Below are 26,798 nucleotides of genomic sequence, written 5' to 3' on the forward strand. Positions count from 1 at the left end.
GTCAGAATCGCCTCTTCTGTCAAACTTTACAGACAAAGGATGACGCTGAAGCCCGACCAGACAGAGACGTTTCAATTGCTTCCTATGTTCTAGAATATAACAACTATAATACTGAGCAAGAAGGTGGGAAAAAAATCTCAATTCCAGCACTCTAAGGGGAAATTTAAAATATATGTATTTTATTACATCTTATTAAAAATACAGGGTACAGAAAAAGAGTTTCACATTAAAGTTCTACTTCTGTTTGGCACAGATAAAATTCAATGCAGATGTCTCATCCTATGCCACCCTTTTGCTCACGCTCTTGTAGATGATGTCATTCAGAGTCATAACCTAAGAAATACAACAAGGTTGTAATTGTGGAAAATCTAGTGAAAAGCACATTTTTAAAAAAAATTGGTACAGTCTGTACTCTGTGCGGTTGCCTGTGTAGTGTTCAGGGGGCGCCAGATTTTTCAAAACTGGTGCACGGTCTTCATTAATCTGGTGCCCCCTGCACTGCTCCGGAAGTGGACACCAATTTCTTTTTGGTGCACCTTTAACATAGAGCTTGTGACACAATTCTGCCAAGAATAAATGTGGTGCACAGTCTGAATCTGCACCGGTACACCACTTTAGGTGCAGAATTTTGTGGTGCTTTGGGTACAGTGCAGCCGCAATACAGTACTGGTACAGACAGAAAACTGGTGCAAACACTTATACGAATGTGGGCCACAGTATGTAACATGAATGCATTTACTGGTTACGGGTAGAGGGGTTTGTCTGATACCTTAAATTATGTGGGTATTCGGTAATAATATAGCAGGGCCAAAGTATAATACCTCTCCTTACTTGCCCCTGTGCTGTCAAATTTACCCCTTAATGGCCCTCACATAGCATAATGCCCCCATACTGTGTTCCACCCACACTGCTACCCATATCTTGTGGCCACCACACTTCTTTCCTTTAGCCCCTCTTATTACATCTAGCACCTCTATTCACAACGCCCCTTTCAGGTACCATCGTTCCACTCACTTCTTTCCATTTTGCTGCTTTGCTGCCCCTACTGTGCGAGGCTCATAAAGTCACCACCTCAGCAGCAGAGGGTCAATGGTGGAGAAGGGGGCTGACATCTCCCTGCTCCATTCCTACCAAGCATTTTGATAGCCCGTAGGCGTATAGCCGTGGGGCTAGGGACTGCAGGCAGTCAGGGGTCATGGAGAGGTGAATGTTAATGCATCCCCTTTAAGGGTTAATTGTTTTGGCGGGCTGTGGGCTACGTGACTGTGGGCGGGCGACTATTAGCCACACCTGGGGGTTGGGTTTTGGTTTAAAAAGAGGATCGGTGACCTCACTCACCCTCTTCCAGGAAATCTTCTTCTTCTGCGAGGACCATGGCTTCTGACGACGCCGTTCGGCAGCGACTCCGCACTGAGGGCTCTGCCTGGCTGGCCTCTTTACTAGCGGAGGCCCAGGCTGGATCACCCCCGGCGACGACTTCGCCCGCTCCGGACGTGCGCCGCTCTGGTAGGCAGACGCGGCCGCCGCAACGCTTGTCCCCCTCAGCGCAGGCAGCCGCGCGTACCCCAGTAGTTCCCACCTACCAGTCCTGCGCCTCTCCTCCTCCTCCTCCTGATCCGGTCGGGAGGCGCGATCCCCCTGCGACACCGCGGCCGGTGGTCGCGGCTAGGAGAGGGGAGTCTCCCGATTTTGTTCCCCCGACTCCGGTGCCGGCTGCTCATATGACTGGCCGGGGCCGGCGGCCTTTACCTAGCGCTGGCCCCGGGAAACGAGGGGTTAACCCCTCCTGTTCCCGCGGTGCTGGCTTGAGCTGTGTAGCCTCACGCACCACAGCTAGTGATAGGGTGCCCCCTGGCTCCGCTTCCTCTTCTCCCCCGGCCCTAGCTGATGTGCCAGGCCTGAGGGCAGCTGGTTCACTACTGCCCACCCAGCCCCAGGCCTTGGCTTTTAACCCCCCTTCCAGGAGATCAGCTGCTTTAGTGTTTAATCACCCTCCTTCATCCGCTACAGGGACGGCTGATCATGATGATGGTGTCTCAGAGGAAGAACTCCTGGGATCTGATCTTGCGCCACTTGATCCACGGACACTGGTGGTTCCGGCCCCACTAGTGGCTCCCATGATGGCTGGGGAGCTTGGCCCTGGTTACGTGCTAGCCCCAGGGTCCCGCCGGGCTTCCTCTGTGCTGTCCAGGGTCAGTTCCAGTTCCAGCCGACGCTCCGCCTCCTCCAGGCGTCGGGCGGCCTCCCGCTCGCGTTCTGGGCGGAGCAAGCGGCGTCGGTCACGTGATGCCCGGTCATCGTCCATGTCAGGGTCTTCTCGCTCCTCTCGGCGGGCATCTTCAGACTCCTCCAGGACTCCATCTCCAAAGAGGCGTCATAGCGGGAGCAGGTCCCGCCGCGGGTCCGCTGGTTCGGTTCGCTCCCGCAGGAGTAGGGCGCCTGCACCTTCGGCTACAACTTCCATAGCAGAGACGTCAGCAGTGGTACCTTCTCCGGCGACTGGTGAGTCAGCCTGCTTGCAGGCTTGGGGTGGGTCGGGTTCTGATGCTGCTTTGTTATCATCTATCAGGTCATTACTGGGGTCACCAGCTGCGGTGGTTCCGGCCACTCAGTCGCTGTCCACTCATGAAAAAGCCACGGCTGAAGCATCCACATCCACGTTTACCCCGTCAATAACCGCTTTCAGAGATAACTATTTTTGCGGTGTTTCTCCTCTGGGCTATCATCTTTCTGATGACACGAAGGACAAGATTTACCTCAATGATTATGTGGATATCTGGTCCTTGGTGTCTGTGAATTCGGTGACAGTTGACAAAGAAAGGCGTGTTGAACGTGGTGTTGAGAAAAAGCCGAAAGTGGCAAAAACGTTCCACAATTGGATTCAGGCTTTTTCTGTGTTGGGTTGCGTCCTGACACAGAAGTCGCCGGATAAGGCGCCTCAGTTGTTTGTATATTTAGATGTTATTTTTAATGCTTTCCGGACTCATGGTGGTACTGCATGGTGGAGGTATGATGAGGAGTTCAGGAGGCGGCTGGCTCAAAAGCCTGAGGTTGGATGGGATAGTAAAGCCACGGATGTATGGCTCAGAATTATGTCAAGTCCAAAGCCCTTTCCAGCAGCCGCCTCCTCCTCTTCCTCATTCTCAACCCCGCTCGGTTCCCTGGGGCCGGGGGCGGCTCGAAGGTCGGGAACATGCTGGATGTATAACGAGGGCCACTGTCGTTTCTACGGGTCATGTAAATTCAGACATGAGTGCTCCAATTGCGGGGGTGCACATTCTTCCATCCGCTGTTCCCGGCCGGCAGTTGCAGCCTCCCGCCCTCAGAGTGTCGGTAGGCCAGAGGACTCCGGTACGCGTATTAGAGATGCTGCCGTGGCTCGCCCAGTATCACAAGAGGGCGGAAGCCGCCCTACTTAGGACAGGTTTTTCTTTTGGTTTCTTTATCCCATTTCTCCCAAGTGATTCTCCAGTTTTTTCAAAGAATTTAAAATCAGTTTTGGAGCTTCCAGATGTCGCCCGTGGTAAGATAGCCAAGGAAGTAGCATTGGGTAGAATGGCAGGACCATTCCAGGGTTTACCTTTTCCTAATTTGCGGGTTTCTCCCCTCGGGGTTGTGCCGAAGAAGGAGCCTGGTAAGTTTAGGCTCATACATCACCTGTCCCATCCAAAAGGATCTTCGGTGAATGATGGTATTAGCAAGGATTTAGTGTCCGTGTCTTACGCCTCTTTTGATAAGGCTATCAGCCTTGTTTGCACAGCAGGCCAGGGGGCCCTGATGGCGAAATCTGATATAGTGTCTGCCTTTAGACTCCTCCCAGTACATTCCGATTGTTTTCATTTATTGGGTTGCCAGCTGGACGGCGAGTTTTACTACGACATGTGTTTGCCTATGGGCTGTTCCATTTCCTGTTACTATTTTGAGGTCTTTAGCACTTTTTTGGAGTGGGTCCTCAGGCAGGAAACGTCCTCCTCGCTGGTAACCCATTATCTGGACGACTTTTTGTTTGTAGGCCCCCGGGATTCAGGTCATTGCTCATTCCTATTAACTTCCTTTTGCCAGATCGCGCAGCGTTTTGGGGTACCTTTGTCAGCGGAAAAGACCGAAGGGCCATGTACTGTTCTGTCCTTCTTGGGAATTGAAGTAGATTCAGTAGCAATGGAGTTTCGGCTACCCTGCGAGAAGCTAGCCAAATTGCGTTCGGCATTAGCAACTTGCCTAACAATCCAGAAGGCCTCATTACAGCAGATTCAATCATTGTTGGGGTCGTTGGTCTTTGCGTGCCGCATTATGCCAATGGGTCGGGTTTTTTCAAGAAGGCTCTCCTTGGCTACTGCCGGAGTTCGGGCGCCACATCACCGTATCCGTTTGACTAAGGGAATCAAAGCAGATTTGCGAGTATGGGACAATTTTCTAGAAAATTACAATGGGCGGACATGCTGGCGGGAGGCGGAAATAGACAGCCCAGAATTACAGTTGTTTTCGGACGCTGCGGGAGGTTTGGGTTTCGGTGTGTTGCTAGGCCCCACGTGGTGCGCTGAAAGCTGGCCGCCGAATTGGCGGGAACGGGGTTGGTGTGCGAACTTGACGCTTTTAGAATTTTTTCCCATTGTAGTTGCTGTGGAATTATGGGGGGGGCGGCTGGCGAACAAATCCGTAGTGTTTTGGACGGACAATATGAGCGTAGTGCAGGTGGTGAACGGGCTTTCGTCCTCCTCTCTCCCAGTTCTGTGTTTACTACGACGTTTTGTGTTACGTTGTCTTCAGTTTAACATTTATTTCAGAGCCAAGCATGTACCAGGGGTTGAGAACAGAGTTGCTGATGCCCTTTCTCGTTTTAATTGGCAGGCATTTCGGGCGCTATGCCCTTTGGCGGACGCGGAGGGGACCCCGTGTCCAGGCTCTCTGTGGTCCACCCTGGAGGCCAACTCTTCCCTTTGATCCGGTCGTCTGTCGCCCCATCCACCTGGGCAGCGCACGGTAAAGCATGGGGAGAGTGGTGCAAGTTAGCTGGGGACTCGGGTTTTTCAACAGGGGCAACTCGTTTGGAGGTTACATTGCGTTATTTAGAAGGTTTAAGGGAGCAAGGGTTGTCTGGTTTGTGCGCACAACGGCGGTTAGCGGGTGTTGCCTTTTTCTTAAAGCTTTATGGGTGGGCTGATGTAACTCAGAGTTTCTTCATTAAGCAGGTCATAAAAGGCTGGAAGAAGGATTCAGTGCGGCGGGAGTCCCGCCGTCCGGTTTCCTATTCTATTCTTATACGTTTATTGCCTCAGTTGGAAACCTTGTGTCAGGATGCCTTTGAGGCCACCTTATTTCATGCTGCCTTTGTCCTAACATTTTTTGGGGCCCTTCGGATATCCGAGTTGGTCCCTCCAAGTAAGACAAAATCGGGGGGGCTTTTGTTTGAGGATGTCTTTGTATCGGCTGGGGGCTTGCGCTTTAGGATACGTAGGTCAAAAACGGATGTATTCGGGAGAGGCTGTTGGGTGTCGCTGCGTCCGGTCGGAGGTTTGGCATGCCCGGTCGCCGCAGTTGAGCGTTATTTGACTGTAAGGGCGGGTGGGATTCAATTTCTGGCGCATGCTGATGGTTCTCCTCTCACTCGCTTTCAATTTACTATACTTTTCAAAAAGGCGCTGGCTGCCATCGGACTCCCTCCGGGTGAGTATGGCACCCACTCATTCAGAATAGGGGCAGCTACTACTGCAAGCGAATTGGGGCTTCCTGACGCGGAAGTTCAGAGGATTGGGAGGTGGAAATCTGAATGCTTTGCTGGCTATATTCGCCCCGATTTGCTTATTAATTGATTTTGTTTTCCTTCCTAAATCCCCTACCCCATTCCCCTCTTTCTTTAGATTCTCGGCCAACAATATGGATCCTGGGACACTCGTTCATCTATTGGGCTGAGCAACGGGCCATGGTGCGTCCGGGTGGAAGGTCACTCGGGTTTTTCAACGCGGACGTCCGATGGCGTGGAATTAAGGGCCTGCGATGGTTACAAGCCTTGCCAGAAATGGTGGACATCAGTCGCTACTCGGAGTCCCCATCAATACTTGTTTTGCACCTTGGGGGTAATGATTTATGCACCGTTCGCTTGGGGGAATTGATCCCGTTGATCCAATCTGATTTGGAAAGGTTTTCTTCTTTTTTTTCACGTTTTGTTCTAGTGTGGTCGGAGATCATTCCCAGGGCGATCTGGGAGGGGGCCAGGGATGCTGCAGGCATCGAAAGAAGCAGGAGATTACTGAATACAAAAGTATCACGCTTTGTGCGTGAGAGAGGGGGTGTTGTGGTAAGGCACAGGGAGTTGGAGGGTGACAATCGTGGTATGTTATTACCCGACGGTGTCCATTTAACGGATATAGGATTGGACATCTTCCTATCCGGTCTTCAGGACGGAATCGAGAGGGCTATGTCCCTTCTAGTGGGGGGTCGGAGAGACATGTAGGGGTTCATGTTCTCCTCCTTGGCGGTTTTCTAGAAGGGGGTGAGGACCTACATGCCCTCTAACGAGGCTGGCATTTCAGGTGCCCCGGTTATATGTTCTTGATATGTTCTTGATATTAAAGAGTTAACAAGTTACTACTCTAAGAGTAGAGTTTAAAGAGTTAAATTATTTTAATAAAGCTGTGGCCGACTCCCTGATGTCATACCATAAGTTTAAATATAATTCTTGTGTCTGAGTTTTTATTTAAAGGGGATGTAGGGGTGGGTAAGGTTAGTGTACATGGTTATGCATGCAGTCGCAGAAAGTTTCTATTTTCTTCGCTTCTCTACAATAAACACTTTGACTTTTACAGGAAAGGAATGTGATTAAGCATGTGAGGCCACCAGTACTTTTAAAAAATTTTTTTGGTAATATGGGTAGAAAAGTATCAAATGTTTTTTCAGATTGTTCCTCACACCCTGGTGATTTTGATTGGTTATGGAGAGTAGGGCTAAAATGAGATGTTCCATCCAACAGTGGATTTTTTTTATCTGTTTTTTTTCTTTACATGAGCTTTTGACTCTACATTATACATCTTTGACCATATTAAGAAGAAAACTTACATTGATGAGGAGATCTCCTGAAATTTCAGTGACAGAGTCAATGCCATTCATGTCCACGACCAGCTTGCCATCCACAAGATTCACCGTTGTCTGGAATAAATACAAATCACAGCCCATGACCACCAACATTAAAATAATAGAGCAACACTGGAAAAGTCGGGGATGGGTGGATGGGTAGAGATTATTTTTTTATGTTATTGCCTACTCTTCGAAAATTCCAAAAAAACTCCTTAAAAAGATTTGTAAAATGATGGCGTCTGAACATGGGTTGTGTCCGGTTTTGGAGTTCATCCTTACCTTGTTTTTTTGTCCTGTAACAGAGTTCATTTCGGACTCTTGACCAATGGTGAATTCATTGCGGAGAACGGAGTCTCCCGTTGTCACTGAGATCACAAAGTGATCTCCATTCTGCTCAATCTTGGTTACCCTCTTGATATCTTTAACTTCCTCGATAACATCATCAGGAATACCTAAAAACAAGATTTTATTTTTAAAGAGGACCTGTCACCCCATTTATCGGCACTAGGAGCTGCTTACTTTAGGGCATGGCTAGGGGCGGTGACTGCCGCATATCGCGCGGCAGTCACTGCCGGCCTATGGAGCGAGTGGGGCGGTCCGGAGAAGAGGCAGCGCCTCGGACCGACCCCTCATGAATACATCGGACAGCTTTGCTAGCTGTACCTGTTTGATAAAGCACTAGGAGCAGCTTACTTTAGTTAGAAGCTCCTAGTGCCGAAAATTTAGGTGACAGGTCCTCTTTAAGTCAACCAAAACAGTTTGCGAGGTTCTAGTAAACTTTTAAGATTTCGCCGTGAGATGGTACTACCACATTGTTAGACTTCATCCACACAAATGTACAAAGGGTGGCTAATTCACGGCTCCATAGACTTCTATTCTACATGCACCATGTCTCACCGCTCCATGAATGTGTTGGCTGGTTGGTCATTTCCTTTGGACATCAGCAGGGTGAGCGGTGCCCGCCTCCCAATATCAGGCGGACACAAGAAAAGGCACAAGACTCGTCGCTTGCAGCCTGGAAATTGAACACGGTCATGTGTATAAAGCAATTAACATTCCAATGTAAAATTTAGAAGACATTTGGCTTGGCACCATTTGGATTTCCGGGTCATCAGTGACCAAAATAATAGACTTTTGGTTTGGCACCATATATATCGGCAGTTCACTTTCCACACATTGACGACAATTCAATAGGCACAATGTAAATTACTGTCCAATATAAAAGAGTTTTAGATTGGTAACACATATATCAACGGGTCACTTCTGTCCAAATTAGGAGACATTGTGATTGGCACCAAATATATCTGAGGTTCTTTCTGTCCAAAATAGGAGACAGTCTAAGCTGTTACCTAATATACTGATCCTAATCAGCCCAAGCTGATTTTAGGACAATTATAGGAAGTTGAATTTGTAGGTAAGCTATCTGGTGTATTTTTTAAGTGTAACTCTAATTTTGTCCCTGTGGCAATTGGATTTGCATAATTTTGGGCTGCTATGGGAACAAGGATTAACAATAAAACTTCAATGCAAACATCTTTGATAACTCTAATTGATCATTACAGCCTGGGACTAAAGTAAAGCATCCAGAGAGCTTCACCAGAGGTCACATGGGGCACAGAGGTGCCGTTTGTAACTAGGGGGCGTCTGTAAGTCGGGTGTTCTTAAGTCGGGAACTGTCTGTATTATCAAATGGTATTTTAAGGTACCTTAGATGTTCAAGGGGATCATCTGAGACAATAATAGTTGATGAACTTTACCGGCATGTAAAAACACAAGAAATACACTCCCTCATGCTTGGTGCCATGTATATTCAAAGCAGGTCCAATCCCAACTCCTTCCATAAGGCAATCACATAAAGTAATTTGAAGGGAACCTGTCAGCAGAAATTGACCTAATAAACCATTACCACTATGTTGCGAAGCAACTTAACATCTTCCATATCCTGTTTCTTTCATGGCCAAGTGTGGTGGCATCATCCAGAAAATCAACTTTGAAGGGAGATGTAAATTAGTTGTATAAAGTCAAGGAGGTGGAGATTTGAACACTGAAGTCAAACTCTCTCTTCCTCAGAAAGCCCCATCATTGTAATCAATGGTCCTGCATCCGGAGACATCACTAACCAGATCTCCTGAAGTCTGATACACAATGTCAATCACAGAGGAGGAGGTTTTCAAAGCTCCCCACCTTGACATCAATGTTATAATCTCTGCCTCCTTGACTTTATACAACCAATTTACATCTCACTTCAAAGTTGATTTCCTGGATGATGCCACCACACTGGACCATGAAAGAAACAAAAACTAGAAGGTGTTACACTGCTTTACAATATTCTGGTAATGGTTTATTTGGCCAATTGCTGATGACAGGTTCCCTTTAAAGAGAATTGGATGATAATCGTCTTTTGTTAGGATAAGTGCATCTATGGAAGTGCCACCTTCAGGCCATCAGGATCTGTTTGTATCCATTATATAAAGCTTCCATCTGAAGCCTATAATGGAACCAAAGTAAAGGAACTGATATACAACGTTAGATATATACTTTACACAACAAATCAGGAAATTATGTGAAAAAAGGCTTAAACCGCCCTACACCCTTGGCTTACTAGTTATGACATCACTGGTCTTGGTGACATCACTGATGGGTGAAGAAGGGCTTACTCCCTTTCCCTTTAGGATCTGATAAGATGCTACTTCATTGAGTGACCACTCTGCCCCTCACTTTTGTTAGGGTTACATCATCCAATACACCCCAATTCCATTTCCACTCACCAAAGGATTTCATGAAAGGCTCAAAGTTTTCTTGGGATTGCAACTCGTAGGTTCCATTGAATGCCATTTTTGGGGAGAAGTCTTTGCTACAAAGTAAGTGAAGAGAGAAGATGTAATGAATGAGTTTGAAATCTAGAACTTATATAGTTTCAGGCTGAAGGCAGGTGAGGTGATGTCACAGCTTCATGTTTGCCATACGGGGATATAGCCTCCCTGACCGTATATTCGCTCTCAGTGATAAACGACTATCTGGCCGCTGCAGGCAGATAAAGCCGCTTGCTACCATATAAAGGTAAGAGGAAAGGCCAGAGTCTTGAGTGATGTCATCAGCTTCAGGTGACTTTATTGACTTATAAGGACTTATAATATTCGTATTAGTGTGTATTATCAAATGTTTTTCATTCCTGGATATGATGAGAAATATGTCAACACTTGGAATTATATCTATATGAGCTTTGTAGTCATAACATGCCATGACCATGACAAAAATTCTGAAATTTGATGATTTTGTACTTAATTTTGACCACTCAATCTGCTACTATAATCTGCTACTTACCTCTCCTAAGGTGTTCTCTCTATCTCTAAATCATATACCTCTTCTATAGGATGATATCCCTATATTCCCAACATTATTATCTGTACTTCTATATTCTATATCAGCAACTTCCATAATTGTTGACCTCCTCTTCCTTTTCCTATAAACCATTACTTTCTGTGCTTCCGATAGAATATACTAAGACCCCATTGACAGGGCCGATTCTAGACTTTTTGCTGCCTGAGGCAAAAAAATTAAATAATTTATACCCCTAACAACACAACCGGCAAATACAACATCCTATATATAGTCCCCAGAATAAATTAAAGTGTAACAGCACTCACAATTTATTCTATTTAATTTATCCTATACTTCCAGACCCCCCATAGATAGTAAATACAAACAGCACCCCACAACATATAGTATATGCAAGTAGTCCTCACCCCCATATATAGTATATACAGGCAGGACGCCCCCATAGACAGTATATACAGGCAGGACACCCCCTACAGGCAGGACACCCCTATAGACAGTATATACAGGCAGGACACCCCCAACAGACTGTATATACAGCCAGGACACACCCATAGCTAAATAGAACATTTCTAAATGCTTTATTCACATCAATAATAGTAGTTTACTGTCTATAAATGGATCCATCATTAGGGATAAGTGAACCCTTTTAGATTCAGGGCTGGCTACCAGTCCCGAAGCCCAAACAGTAACTCTCCAAACCAAGTGTCATTTATTTAAAGGGAACCTGTCAGCAGAAAGTGACCTAATAAGCCACTACCTGTTTGTTGCCAAACAGATGAACTTCTTCCAGATCATGTTTTTTTTCATGACCCAGTGTGGTGGCATCATCCAGAAAATCAACTTTAAAGTGAGATTTAAATTGGTTGTATAAAGTCATGGAGGTGGAGATTTTAACACTGAAGTCAAGCTCTCTCTACCTCAAAAGGACTTCTTCACTGTAACTGATGGTCCTGAATCCAGAGACATCACTTACCAGATCTCCTGTAGTCTGATGCATGATGTCAATCACAGAGGAGGCGATCATAGTTTTCAACCTTGACTTCAGTGTTAAACTCTCCACCCCATTGGGGGTCATTTACTAAGGGCCCGATTCACGTTTTCCCGACGCGTTACCCGAATATTTCCTATTTGCGCCGATTTTCCCTGTATTGCCCCGGGTTTTTGGCGCACGTGATCGGATTGTGGTGCATCGGCGCTGGCATGCACGCAACGGAAATCGGGAAGCGTGGCCGAACAAAAACCGACGGATTCGGAAAAACCACCGCATTTAAAAAAAAAAATGTGTCGCGAAAATTACACTCACCTTCACTAGGTATAGGCTGGTGTATTTCAGGGCATTACAGAGCGCCACCTGGGAACTTCAGCACAGCAGCGCCACCTGGTGGACGTCGGAGGAACTACCTTAGTGAATCCCGGCCGGACCCGAATCCACCGCAGAGAACGCGCCGCTGGATCGCGAACGGACCGGGTAAGTAAATCTGCCCCAATGACTCTATAAAACCATTTTACTTCTCACTTCAAAGTTGATTTTCTGGATGATGCCACCACCCTGGGCCTTTAAAGAAACAAAAACTAGAAGGTGTTGTGTTGTTTGACAATATAATGGTAGTGATTTATTAGATCAATTGCTGATGACAGGTTCCCTTTAAATGGGTGCCTTCATCCACAGGTTTATCATTTAGTATTTCCTCCACTTACCATGGTTTGAACTGTATATCATGCGTGCCTCTAGTTTCTGTTCTGTACCAATCACTGGGCTCCCATTTTTTGTATCTATGTTACCTATTATAATTTTGGGAAGCCAGTATCACCATAATAGTGTTGGCCTTACCGTGTATGTTTACAACTGATACGTTTTGCGGGACGAAACTCTGGCATATCCATCAGAATTGTTTACCTTATTTTGTGTGAGGAAATTGTATATTTCTGTGCTTTGCACTTACCTGTGGCTGTATGTGGGTCCTTGTTATTGGCTTTGATCCACTCGATTATGTATATATGTGTATTCTTACACTTTTTAAGTGGTTTTAAAAACAGATATGTGGGACATTTTTTGTATATTGTAATAAAGTTTTTTGATTATTTCGCCTATACACGCTTGTTTTCTTGTTGGTTCAAGGTTCCCTTTAAATGCCGTTGGCATAGCTGTGACATTTAAATTAATGTGGGGAGTGCACACCGGCGTGAGGATCTTGACTCCTTGCATTAATTTAGTGCCGGTGTTGAGCTGGACCTGAATTGATTGAAGTTTGTGTCCGGGTTCGGGGCCCGAGCTTGCAGAGTCCAGAACTTTATCCATATTGGTTTTGTGTGAGTGAAATAGAAGTAGGGAACAGAATCTCTTGGTTTTTCATGTGTATAATAGTTTTTGTCTTTTGTTTTTTATGTGTATAAGGGAGACATCATAGCACATGGTCTCCTCTCACAAACTCAGCTTCAAATCTAAGTTACACCAACCCTACATTGGTGACCCAAAGGATTTTGAAGATTGGAGTGAATGTGAGTGTAAGAATCCTCTATAATAATGATAAATTTCATAATCCCTGCAGCCTTCTCATGTTATTAATTCTGTAGAGGAGTATGAATTGAAGATGTACATATAAGCAGGGCCGATTCTAGCTTTTTTGCTGCCTGCGGCGAAAACTGAAATGCTGCCCCCTCCCCCCCTTTAAAAAAAAAAAAATCCTAGCCCTGATCTCCTTCTATATACCGCCCACTGAATGTACATACACAACTTAACACTAGCGCTGTGTTTACTAACATAGCACTAGTGTACAGAGGTGGGTCTTGGCCCGATCACGTATACGTTTCTATCGAAACGCATGCGATCGGTAACCAGAACCCGGTCTCTTGCAATAAAACAATACAAAACTAAATTAATTTAAATAGTAATAGAAATTAAATAGTATTTACACTAAAAGTACATAAATACGCGAAACATTCTATCTGTACATATATATATATATATGTACATACAACTTACTACATTAACATTCCACATTAATAGACATTTTTAATCTATACATACATCAGCCATATATATGAAATAAACCACTACTCCTATAATGAATCATGACTTACCCATTTTTCTTCAGAGGATCTTGCTGGTACATCAGCAGGTGGTAGATGGAGGGGTCAAAAGAGTAACTGAGGGGGTCAAAAATAAGTAAGCAGGAGGACCATACACAGCATCACATACCGCAGGCAGCAGCATACACACCGCATCATACACACACTGAATATACATGCAGCATACACACAGCAGGCAGCAGCATACACACAGCATCATACACACACAGCATATACATGCAGCATACACAGCATCAGATACAGCATCATACACACAGCATATACATGCAGCATCATATACAGCAGGCCGCAGCATACACTCCGCATCATACACACACAGCAGACAGCAGCATACACAGCATCATACACACACAGCATATACATGCAGCATACACAGCATCATACACACACAGCATATACACAGCATCATACACACACAGCATCACATACAGCAGGCCGCAGCATACACTCCGCATCACACACACACAGCAGACAGCAGCATACACAGCATCATACACACACAGCATATACATGCAGCATACACAGCATCAGATACAGCATCATACACACAGCATATACATGCAGCATCATATACAGCAGGCCGCAGCATACACTCCGCGTCATACACACACAGCAGACAGCAGCATACACAGCATCATACACACACTGAATATACATGCAGCATACACAGCATCATACACACACAGCAGACAGCAGCATACACAGCATCATACACACACAGCATATACATGCAGCATACACACAGCATCATACACACAGCATCAGATACAGCATCATACACACAGCATCAGATACAGCATCATACACACAGCATATACATGCAGCATACACAGCATCATACACACAGCATATACATGCAGCATACACAGAATCATACACACAGCATATACATGCAGCATACACAGCATCAGATACAGCAGGCCGCAGCATACACTCCGCATCACACACACAGCAGCATACACAGCATCATACACACACAGCATATACATGCAGCATACACACAGCATCACATACAGCAGGCAGCAGCATACACAGCATCACAAACATGAGGAAGCAGCATACACAGCATCATATACACACAGCATATACATGCAGCATCACATACAGTAGGCAGCAGCATACACTCCGCATCATACACACACAGCAGACAGCAGCATACACAGCATCATACACACACTGAATATACATGCAGCATACACAGCATCATACACACACAGCAGACAGCAGCATACACAGCATCATACACACACAGCATATACATGCAGCATACACACAGCATCATACACACAGCATCAGATACAGCATCATACACACAGCATCAGATACAGCATCATACACACAGCATATACATGCAGCATACACAGCATCATACACACAGCATATACATGCAGCATACACAGAATCATACACACAGCATATACATGCAGCATACACAGCATCAGATACAGCAGGCCGCAGCATACACTCCGCATCACACACACAGCAGCATACACAGCATCATACACACACAGCATATACATGCAGCATACACACAGCATCACATACAGCAGGCAGCAGCATACACAGCATCACAAACATGAGGAAGCAGCATACACAGCATCATATACACACAGCATATACATGCAGCATCACATACAGTAGGCAGCAGCATACACTCCGCATCATGCACAGCAGGCAGCAGCATACACAGCATCTTACACACACAGCATATACATGCAGCATACACACAGCATCAGATACAGCATCATACACACAGCATCAGATACAGCATACACAGCATCATACACACAGCATATACATGCAGCATACACAGCATCAGATACAGCAGGCCGCAGCATACACTCCGCATCACACACACAGCAGACAGCAGCATACACAGCATCATACACACACAGCATATACATGCAGCATACACACAGCATCACAAACATGAGGAAGCAGCATACATAGCATCATATACACACAGCATATACATGCAGCATCACACACAGCAGGCAGCAGCATACACAGCATCACACACAGCAGGCAGCAGCATACACAGCATCATACACAGCAGGCAGCAGCATACACAGCATCATACACACAGCAACATGCACAGCATCATACACACAGCAACATGCACAGCATCATACACACAGCAGCATATACACAGCATTATACAGAGCATACATACAAAACAGCATACACACAGCAACATGCAGCATACTTGTAGCTTACACACAGCAACATGCACAGCAACATGCACAGCATACACCCAGCATACACCCAGCAACATACCTGTAGCTTACACACAGCAGCACACATAGCTGCTGATGAAGTTCAGGAGCTCTGAGCTGGTGGGCGGAGCTTGCTCATCGGAGCTTCTGCAGCAGGAGCAGAGAGCTCAGCAGAGGATACTTTCTGGCTGCCCGGCTGTGGTGGAGCAGCAGCAAAGTGATAACTCTCCATCTGACTGCTGCTCCACCAGCCAGTGAAGCCTCTGCACAGGCTTCCCGTCTGACCCTTCTCCTTCATCAGCCCACGGGGAGCCAGCCTTCCCCCTCCTCCTGCCAGCAGGGCTGCTGTTCATGTGCGGACCTGCCGCTGCCTCGATTCCTCACAGTAGCGCTGATGGAGGACACAGGCGGCGTTTGATGATGTCATGCCGCCAGCGTCCTCCATCAGCGCTACTGTGAGGAATCGAGGCAGCGGCAGGTCCGCACTGCTTGTGGGTGATTCGGGCAAGTGCCCAAATCACCTACAGCTGTTTCGCCGCCTGCCTCAGGGCTCCGCATCTGCCACCTGAGGCGAAATTTTCATCCCGCCTCATGGCAGATGCGGCCCTGCATATAAGGGTGGAACTCGCTCAGCAGTGCTAATAATAATTATTTATTTATATACCGCCATCATATTCTGCAGCATTGTACAGATCATATGTGCTGCTTCAGTGCTGTATAATACCATTTGGGTACAGTCACACTTAGTCAGGTAGGTCACAATCACGTCCAGACAGGTAGATCAAGGTCACGCCCAGCCAGGTAGATCAAGGTCACACCCAGCCAGGTAGATCAAGGTCACGCCCAGCCGGGTAGATCAAGGTCACGCGCCCAGCCAGGTAGATCACAATCACACCCAGCCAGGTAGATCACAGTCACACCCAGCCAGGTAGATCACAGTCACACCCAGCCAGGTAGATCACAGTCACGCCCAGCCCGGTAGATCACAGTCACGCCCGGCCGGGTAGATCAAGGTCACGCGCCCAGCCAGGTAGATCACAGTCACACCCAGCCAGGTAGATCACAGTCACACCCAGCCCGGTAGATCACAGTCACACCCAGCCCGGTAGATCACAGTCACGCCCAGCCGGGTAGATCAAGGTCACGCGCCCAGCCAGGTAGATCACAATCACACCCAGCCAGGTAGATCACAGTCACACCCAGCCAGGTAGATCACAGTCACACCCAGCCAGGTAGATCACAGTCACACCCAGCCCGGTAGATCACAGTCACGCCCAGCCCGGTAGATCACAGTCACGCCCAGCCAGGTAGATCACAGTCACGCCCAGCCAGGTAGATCACAGTCACGCCAGCCAGGTAGATCACAGTCACGCCCATCCAGGTAGATCACAGTCACGCCCAGCCAGGTAGATCACAGTGACACTCAGTCAGGAAAAGCACTGCAATGGCCAGCCGCGTAGATCACAGTCACGCCCCAGCCAGGTAAGTCACGGTTACGCCCAGTCAGGTAGATCACAGTCAGGCCCAGCCAGATAGATCACAGTCGCACCCAGCCAGGTAGATCACAGTCACAACCAGCCAGGTAGAGCACTGTAATGCCCAGCCAGGTAGATCACAGTCACGCCCCAGCCAGGTAAGTCACGGTTACGCCCAGTCAGGTAGATCACAGTCAGGCCTAGCCAGATAGATCACAGTCGCACCCAGCCAGGTAGATCACAGTCACAACCAGCCCGGTAGATCACAGTCACGCCCAGCCAGGTAGATCACAGTCACGCCCAGCCCGGTATATCACAGTCATGCCCAGCTAGGTAGATCACAGTCATAGCCGGCCAGGTAAATCACAATCACGCCCAGCCAGGTAGGTCACGGTTACACCCAGCCAGGTAGATCACAGTCATGTCCAACCAGGTAGATCATGGTTACACCCAGTCAGGTAGATCACAGTCATGTCCAGATAAGTAGATCACAGTATCGCCCAGCCATGTAGATCACAGTCACGCCCAGCCAGGTAGATCACAGTCATAGCCAGCCAGGTAGATCACAATCACGCCCAGCCAGGTAGATCACAGTCATGCCCAGCCAGGTAGATCACTGTCACACTCAGCCAGGTAGATCACGGTTACCCTCAGCCAGGTAGATCACTGTCACACTCAGCCAGGTAGATCACGGTTACCCTCAGCCAGGTAGATCACAGTCATGCCCAGCCAGGTAGATCACTGTCACACTCAGCCAGGTAGATCACAGTCATGCCCAGCCAGGTAGATCATGGTTACATCCAGTCAGGTAGATCACAGTCATGTCCAGACAAGTAGATCACAGTATCGCCCAGCCAGGTGGATCACAGTCACGCCCAGCCAGGTAGATCTTTAAAAAAATGCACATTTTTCTAGTTTGTATGGTACCCTCCACCATAGACAGTAGTGGGTGTAAATGATTTTAGAGATTTTGACCTGTTATAATAACCCTCATGTGCCATTTTTCCTAGAAATGAGGGAGACAAGGATCTTCCTGTTCGCGAGCTGTTGCTTGTAGTATATAAAGATTGCCACTGCACCATGTGTTTTTCACAATAGTGAGGACTGTCGCCAAATAGTACAGCCGCCAATGTGGTCCAGTATGGCATTTTTCACTTGAAGACTGGATGGTCATAGTACACTCCAAGAAACGCATTGGGATGCCAGCAACATGTTTTGATAGGGCAACTACCCTCCAACTGGGTATATCGCTGGTACTGCCCTTGTAAGGGCATGAGTCATTGGGGTTATCAGTTGAGGGTGTAATAGGGCAATATATCCTATGATGATGCTGTATACTGTATATCTACTCTGGCTCAGATCCGATCTTTCCAAACCATTGACCATTGGTGAGATCTAACCATTTATACTGTTTAATTGTGTTTACTTTTGCCATGCAAGGTTTTGCTCTTTTTAGGTCTACGCACTTTGTATCCAATTCTGGATGTTATTTGAGGAGTAATTTTTAACCATTATCATTTAAAATTAAATTTTTATTGACAGCACCTAGTTCCCTCTAGTACTATGTATTTGTCTGGTGCTTACAACTGTTAGATCAGAATTGGAATTATTGGACAAGTTCCTTACTGTTTTTTTGTCATCTGCCATATAGATGCATCTCTTCAACTGAATGTTATTAAAAAATGTACCTGTGTGAAGACAATGTCCTATAAATAAAGCTGTATATGTTGCACTTTAGAAACAAGATTGTTGTCCTTGGATACAACCATCGCTGTTGCAGTGATTGCTGAAAGAAGCTGTTTTTGCATATGAAATGTCTACGAGTTCCTGCAGGTCCCTCAGGTAAAGAACGCTGAATCCAGTTGGCGAGGCAGAGCCCAATAACGCATGTGTGATCATTGCTGCCAGAGTGTGGTCATATCCAAGGACAGATATCTTGTTTCAAAGGGTCAACATTACTTTATTTACGGGAAATTATCTTCACACAGGTAATTATTTTTAATAACAGCAATTGAAGAAATGTAACTATATGGCAAATAAATTAGATGTAATTGCCCAGATGGGAATACCCCTTTAAGGATGGCTTGTTTCACCTGCATGGATCGCTCCTTTGACTGCATATATTCTTCACAGCAAAATCTTCCAAATTCAAGCACTACACCCCAAATCTACTCCAGGGCTTTCATCTGCTTATTTGAGAATTACATAATGAAGGGATTGCACACACCTGCCCACGACAGCCAAACAATCAATTGTCCAATTACTGTTACCTGTTGGGGCTGGGTCTGATCCTGATAGCAGTGATGGGATAGAATCGGGCTGTAGAGGAACACATCCTCAACTGGTAACACCCACTTGGATATGGGTAGCTTGGAAGCCGGAACAAAAAAAATTTACATCCATGTCTTTGTGTTTTGAATTATAATAAGTGACAAATAAATCTGAAAATGGTTGGAACTTCAACACACAAAAGGGGGAGCTGCCCTACCACTGAATATAACTGTTTTAATGCTGCCCCTATGTAGAAGAATATAACTACTATAATACTGCCCCCTATGTAGAAGAATATAACTACTATAATACTGCCCACTATGTACAAGAATATAACTACTATAATACTGCCCCCTATGTGCAAGAATATAACTACTATAATACTGCCTCTATGTACAAGAATATAACTACTATAATACTGCCCCCCTATGTACAGGAATATAACTACTATAATACTGCCCCTATGTACAAGAATATAACTACTATAATACTGCCCCCCTATGTACAGGAATATTACTACTATAATACTGCCCCCTATGTACAGGAATATAACTACTATAATACTGCCTCCTATGTACAAGAATATAACTACTATAATACTGCTCCCTATGTACAAGAATATAACTACTATAATACTGCCCCCTATGTACAAGAATATAACTACTATAATACTGCCCCCTATGTACAAGAATATAACTACTATAATACTGTCCCCTATGTACAAGAATATAGCTACTATAATACTGCCCCCTATGTACAAGAATATAACTACTATAATACTGCTCCTATGTACAAGAATATAACTACTATAATACTGCCCCCTAAGTACAAGAACATAACTACTATAATACTGCCCCCTATGTACATGAATATAACTACTATAATACTGCCCCCTATGTACAAGAATATAACTACTATAATACTGCCCCCTATGTACAAGAATATAACTACTATAATACTGCCCCCTATGTACAGGAATATAACTACTATAATACTGCCCCCTATGTACAAGAATATAACTACTATAATACTGCCCCCTATGTACAAGAATATAACTACTATAATACTGCCCCCTATGTACAAGAATATAACTACTATAATACTGCCCCTATGTACAAGAATTTAACTACTATAATACTGTCCCCTATGTACAGGAATATAACTACTATAATACTGCCCCCTATGTACAGGAATATAACTACTATAATACTACCCCTATGTACAGGAATATAACTACTATAATACTGCTCCCTATGTACAAGAATATAACTACTATAATACTGCCCCCTATGTACAGGAATATAACTACTATAATACTGCCCCCTATGTACAAGAATATAACTACTATAATACTGCCCCCTATGTACAAGAATATACCTACTATAATACTGCCCCCTATGTACAAGAATATAACTACTATAATACTGCCCCCTATGTACAGGAATGTAATTAGTATAATACTGCCCCCTATGTACAGGAATATAACTACTATAATACTGCCCCCTATGTACAAGAATATAACTACTATAATACTGTCCCCTATGTACAGGAATATAACTACTATAATACTGCCCCCTATGTACAGGAATATAACTACTATAATACTGCTCCCTATGTACAAGAATATAACTACTATAATACTGCCCACTATGTACAGGAATATAACTACTATAATACTGCCCCCTATGTACAAGAATATAACTACTATAATACTGCCCCCTATGTACAAGAATATACCTACTATAATACTGCCCCCTATGTACAAGAATATAACTACTATAATACTGCCCCCTATGTACAAGAATATAACTACTATAATACTGCCCCCTATGTACCGGAATATAACTGCTATAATACTGCCCCCTATGTACAAGAATATAACTACTATAATACTTCCCCCTATGTACAAGAATATAACTACTATAATACTGCCCCCTATGTACAAGAATATAACTGCTATAATACTGCCCCCTATGTACAAGAATATAACTACTATAATACTGCCCCCTATGTACAAGAATATAACTGCTATAATACTGCCCCCTATGTACAAGAATATAACTACTATAATACTTCCCCCTATGTACAAGAATATAACTACTATAATACTGCCCCCTATGTACAAGAATATAACTGCTATAATACTGCCCCCTATGTACTAGAATATAACTACTATAATACTGCCCCCTATGTACAGGAATATAACTACTATAATACTGCTCCCTATGTACAAGAATATAACTACTATAATACTGCCCCCTATGTACAAGAATATAACTGCTATAATACTGCCCCCTATGTACAGGAATATAACTACTATAATACTGCTCCCTATGTACAGGAATATAACTACTATATTACTGCTCCCTATGTACAGGAATATAACTACTATATTACTGCTCCCTATGTACAGGAATATAACTACTATAATACTGCCCCCTATGTACAAGAATATAACTACTATAAAACTGCCCCCTATGTACAAGAATATAACTACTATAATACTGCCTCCTATGTACAGGAATATAACTACTATAATACTGCCCCCTATGTACAGGAATATAACTACTATAATACTGCCCCCTATGTACAAGAATATAACTACTATAATACTGCCCCCTATGTACAGGAATATAACTACTATAATACTGCCCCCTATGTACAGGAATATAACTACTATAATACTGCCCCCTATGTACAAGAATATAACTACTATAATACTGCCCCCTATGTACAGGAATATAACTACTATAATACTGCCCCCTATGTACAAGAATATAACTACTATAATACTGCCCATATGTACAAGAATATAACTACTATAATACTGCCCCCTATGTACAGGAATATAACTACTATAATACTGCTCCTATGTACAGGAATATAACTACTATAATACTGCCCCCTATGTACAAGAATATAACTACTATAATACTGCCCATATGTACAAGAATATATCTACTATAATACTGCCCCTATGTACAAGAATATAACTACTATAATACTGCCCCTATGTACAAGAATATACCTACTATAATACTGCCCATATGTACAAGAATATATCTACTATAATACTGCCCCTATGTACAAGAATATAACTACTATAATACTGCCCCTATGTACAAGAATATACCTACTATAATACTGCCCCCTATGTACAAGAATATAATTACTATAATACTGCCCCCTATGTACAAGAATATAACTACTATAATACTGCCCCCTATGTACAAGAATATAACTACTATAATGCAAGAATAAACAAAAGGAGAAAAGCGTCCTTTCGGCACCAGCTTCAGTAAAAATCTTGAAAGTTTATTAGTATCAAAAAAGAGTGGTTAAAATAGTGAAAAAATAACAAAACATGATAAAAACATGTTTGTACAAACAGGACTGGGTGACGCGTTTCGGACCTTTACATTTTTAGCGGTCCTTACTCATACCTAGCACGCATATAGACTGACCGACATTTAAAGCCCAGATCACATGTGAAAGACCTGCCTCCATATCATGTGACAGGAGGAAACGCCCAGAGGTCATGTGACTAGTGAGTGCTAAGAGAGATATGAACAATATGAATGTGTTGGTAAATTACTAGATTGGGATGTGTTAAAGCGACACTGATGGAAAGAAAGTATAGATAAGGAAATGGGGTAGAAATACAAAAGAAAATAGAGATGTGGAGCAAGAAATTTGGCCCCGCCTCCTGAGCTGCGACAGAGGAAAACGCCCGTCAGTCATGTGACTGTTTAGGGCTTGGGACTTAGCTATATCTTCTGTTCCTAGGTTAGGAGGGAACGCCCAGGAGTCATGTGGCCCTTAAGAAGGGGAATAACAGTTGCCATGGTGATGTAAGCTGTAAACATAGAAATGTTTACAATATGTTGTAAACTTAGAAAAAGTGGGATGAGGAAAAAGAGTTCAGATGGGCAGGTAATGAACAGTAGATATATGTGTTAATATACATATGTAAGAGTAACAATTGCTATGGTGATGTAAACTGTAAACATAGAAATGTTTACAATATGTTGTAAACTTAGAAAAAGTGGGATGAGGAAAAAGAGTTCAGATGAGCAGGTGATAGACAGCAGATATGTGTCAGTATACATATGTAAGATCGTTTCTATAGTTTAAGCCCTGTGGATGGCGTGTGCCTAAGGTGAGTATCCATTTTGCTTCTTTGAGATACAACTGTTTGTTTCTATCACCTCCTCTTTTATTGGGAAAAACTCGATCTATTCCTGTAACTCTCATGTACTGTATGTTCCCCGCATGTAGGTCTCGAAAGTGTTTGGATGCGCCCGTGATGCTCCGGGTGCTGGCTAATGTCTTGGGGTTAGCGCCTGTGATGTGCTCTGAGATGCGATCTTTACGTTTTCTTGCTGTGCATCCTACATACTGGAGACAGCATTGTGTACATTCAATCACATAGATGACCCAACTGGTTTCGCAGTTTATGTAGCTGTGAATGGAAAAACTTTTTTCACTGCTGTAAGATTTGAAGGTCTGTGTTTTGGGCATGAGTTTACATATATTACATCTTGTGCCGCCACAACAGAAACTGCCTTTATGGGTGAGCCAAGGAGTTTGTCATTCTTTGGATACAAAGACATTGGGTGAAAGTAAATTGCCCAAAGTAACAGCTCTGGTGGGGACAAAGTTTATGCCATTGTCTAAGATGTTTTTAAGAATGTCGTTATGGTGCAAGATGGGTAGATACTTTTTGATAATAGAAATGATTTGCTCGTTTTGATTACTGTAACGAGTACTGAAGTATATTTTTGTTTGGTTATTGGAAGTGTCGGGGGTTTTGTCTTTAAGGTAATGCGATCGCGGTTGTGCATCAGCTATCCTTTGCGCTCTTCTACATAGTGCTCTACTGTATCCTCTTACTTTTAAACGAGCTTCAAGCTCTTTACATGTTTTGTAGTAACTTTGTTGAGAGGAGGAAGCCCTTTTCGCTCGGATATATTCACCTATAGGTAAATTCCTTATAGTGTGTTTGATGTGATTGCTGTCTGCCCTGAGTAATGTGTTGCCTGATGTTGGCTTTCTGTAAAGTTCTGTAGTCACTGTATTAGTGTCTGGGTGTCCGGACAGACGGACATCCAAGAAAGCAATAGTGGATTCCTGAAAATCGTAAGTAAATTTCAAATTAAATTCGTTATTGTTGAGGTACGCCACAAAATCGGCGACTGTCTCCCGGTGCCCAGACCACACCAGGAGACAGTCGTCAATGTAACGCCCATACCATTGAATATCGGACAAAAACGGATTAGATTTGTGGTATAAGACTCGTTCCTCCCACATGGCGACAAAAAGATTTGCCAGGGAGGGGGAAAAACGGGCCCCCATGGGGCACCCCACCTGTTGGAGAAAAAACTGGTTATCAAAGGTAAAAAAGTTGTTGGACAATAAGAAATGTAAAACGGAAACAATGTAGTCCTGCAAAGTCTCAGGATACAGACTGTATTTAGCAAGATGATATGCTATTGCACTGCAAGCTAAGCCATGGGGGATTGAGGTATACAGTGCTGTAACATCACATGATAGCCATGTGTAGTTTTGTGACCAAGTAAATTTGTCCATTGCTGCGAGGACTGCTTTACTGTCTCTGATGTAAGCGGGAAGTCGCTTGACAAGGGGCTACAGAAGGGTGTCTAACCACGAGCCCAGTCTTTCCAGGAGTGAGTTGTTTCCCGACACGATGGGGCGATATGAATAAGGAAAAGTACCTTTTGTGCGTCTTTGGTAATGCGTAAAAATGAGGACATATCGGATGAGAGGGTAGAAGAAAGTCCATGGTGTTTGTATCGAACAACTGTAGATGCAAACCTTCTTGTAAAAGCTTCGTCAATGTTTGGGTAACAGACGGTGTGGGGTCCTTTGATAGCTTTTTATATGTGACACCATCGTCCAGTAATTGTAGAACGGATCTACGATATAATTCTTTATCCAGAACCACTATGGTACCCCCCTTATCCGAGGGTCGTACCATAATGTACGGGTTATCTTTGATTTCTTTGATGGCGAGTTGTTCACCTCTAGTCAGATTATGATCCATGGATAGTGAGGTTGTCATATGTAGTTGAGTGAGGTCTCTTTCTACTGCCTCTTGGAAGAGATCCATTTCTGGGACTCTTGAGTTGATAGGATAGAAATTTGGATTGCTCCTCTGTACTAGAGTAGATGTATCTACATTTTCTGTTGTCTGGCTGGGTTTGGAATTTTGAAGTTCTGAAAGTTGAAAAAGGGTATACAAGTCTAAAAAACGCATCTCAAGATTGTACATATTGTCCCTTGTGTCCCCTATGTTTGGGGGCATTGTGGTTGGATTGTCCATGATATTCATGGTATCCAGGGGCGCTGTAGTTGGGGCTTCCGTACATGATTGTAGTGGAGTGTGAAAATGTTTTTTTTCTATTTTCTTTTGTATTTCTACCCCATTTCCTTATCTATACTTTCTTTCCATCAGTGTCGCTTTAACACATCCCAATCTAGTAATTTACCAACACATTCATATTGTTCATATCTCTCTTAGCACTCACTAGTCACATGACCTCTGGGCGTTTCCTCCTGTCACATGATATGGAGGCAGGTCTTTCACATGTGATCTGGGCTTTAAATGTCGGTCAGTCTATATGCTTGCTAGGTATGAGTAAGGACCGCTAAAAATGTAAAGGTCCGAAACGCGTCACCCAGTCCTGTTTGTACAAACATGTTTTTATCATGTTTTGTTATTTTTTCACTATGTTTGCGATTTTAACCACTCTTTTTTGATACTAATAAACTTTCAAAATTTTTACTGAAGCTGGTGCCGAAGGACGCTTTTCTCCTTTTGTTTATTCTTGCATATCCTACCTGGGACCGGACCAGGCTTGTTAGTCCCGGCGAGCACAGCAGCATTTACACGGAGCGACCCACCCATTTTCTACAGGTGAGCTTACACTTTTGTTCTATCCCACCTTTTTGCATAACTACTATAATACTGCCCCCTATGTACAGGAATATAACTACTATAATACTGCTCCCTATGTACAAGAATATAACTCCTATAATACTGCCCCCTATGTACAGGAATGTAATTAGTATAATACTGCCCCCTATGTACAGGAATATAACTGCTATAATACTGCCCCCTATGTACAAGAATATAACTACTATAATACTGTCCCCTATGTACAGGAATATAACTACTATAATACTGTCCCCTATGTACAGGAATATAACTACTATAATACTGCTCCCTATGTACAAGAATATAACTACTATAATACTGCCTCCTATGTACAAGAATATAACTACTATAATACTGCCCACTATGTACAGGAATATA

At 44.2% G+C, this 26,798-nt stretch overlaps 2 protein-coding genes across 4 annotated transcripts in view; one reads left to right on the plus strand and one right to left on the minus strand.

Annotated features, from left to right (window-relative positions):
• Window positions 1-248: 248 nt before the first annotated feature.
• LOC140081991 (fatty acid-binding protein 1, liver-like) lies at window positions 249-10,077 on the minus strand. Its single transcript, XM_072126297.1, has 4 exons — window positions 9,840-10,077; window positions 7,351-7,523; window positions 7,054-7,143; window positions 249-333 (listed from the first exon to the last, which is right to left on the minus strand). Exons 1-4 carry the CDS (start codon window positions 9,904-9,906, stop codon window positions 280-282), a joined length of 384 nt encoding a protein of 127 aa, XP_071982398.1. The 5' UTR covers window positions 9,907-10,077; the 3' UTR covers window positions 249-279.
• The window catches only part of THNSL2 (threonine synthase like 2), a 51,933-nt gene continuing 34,872 nt past the window's right edge, over window positions 9,738-26,798 (plus strand). The window contains exon 1 of one of the 3 annotated variants that reach the window (XM_072126292.1): window positions 9,738-9,932. The gene's annotated coding sequence lies outside the window, so the exon portion shown is untranslated. The other 2 variants (XM_072126293.1, XM_072126291.1) reach the window with 2 other exon arrangements.

This window comes from Engystomops pustulosus, chromosome 1 (assembly GCF_040894005.1).
Source record: "Engystomops pustulosus chromosome 1, aEngPut4.maternal, whole genome shotgun sequence".
In the NCBI taxonomy this organism is placed as follows: Eukaryota; Metazoa; Chordata; class Amphibia; order Anura; family Leptodactylidae; genus Engystomops; species Engystomops pustulosus.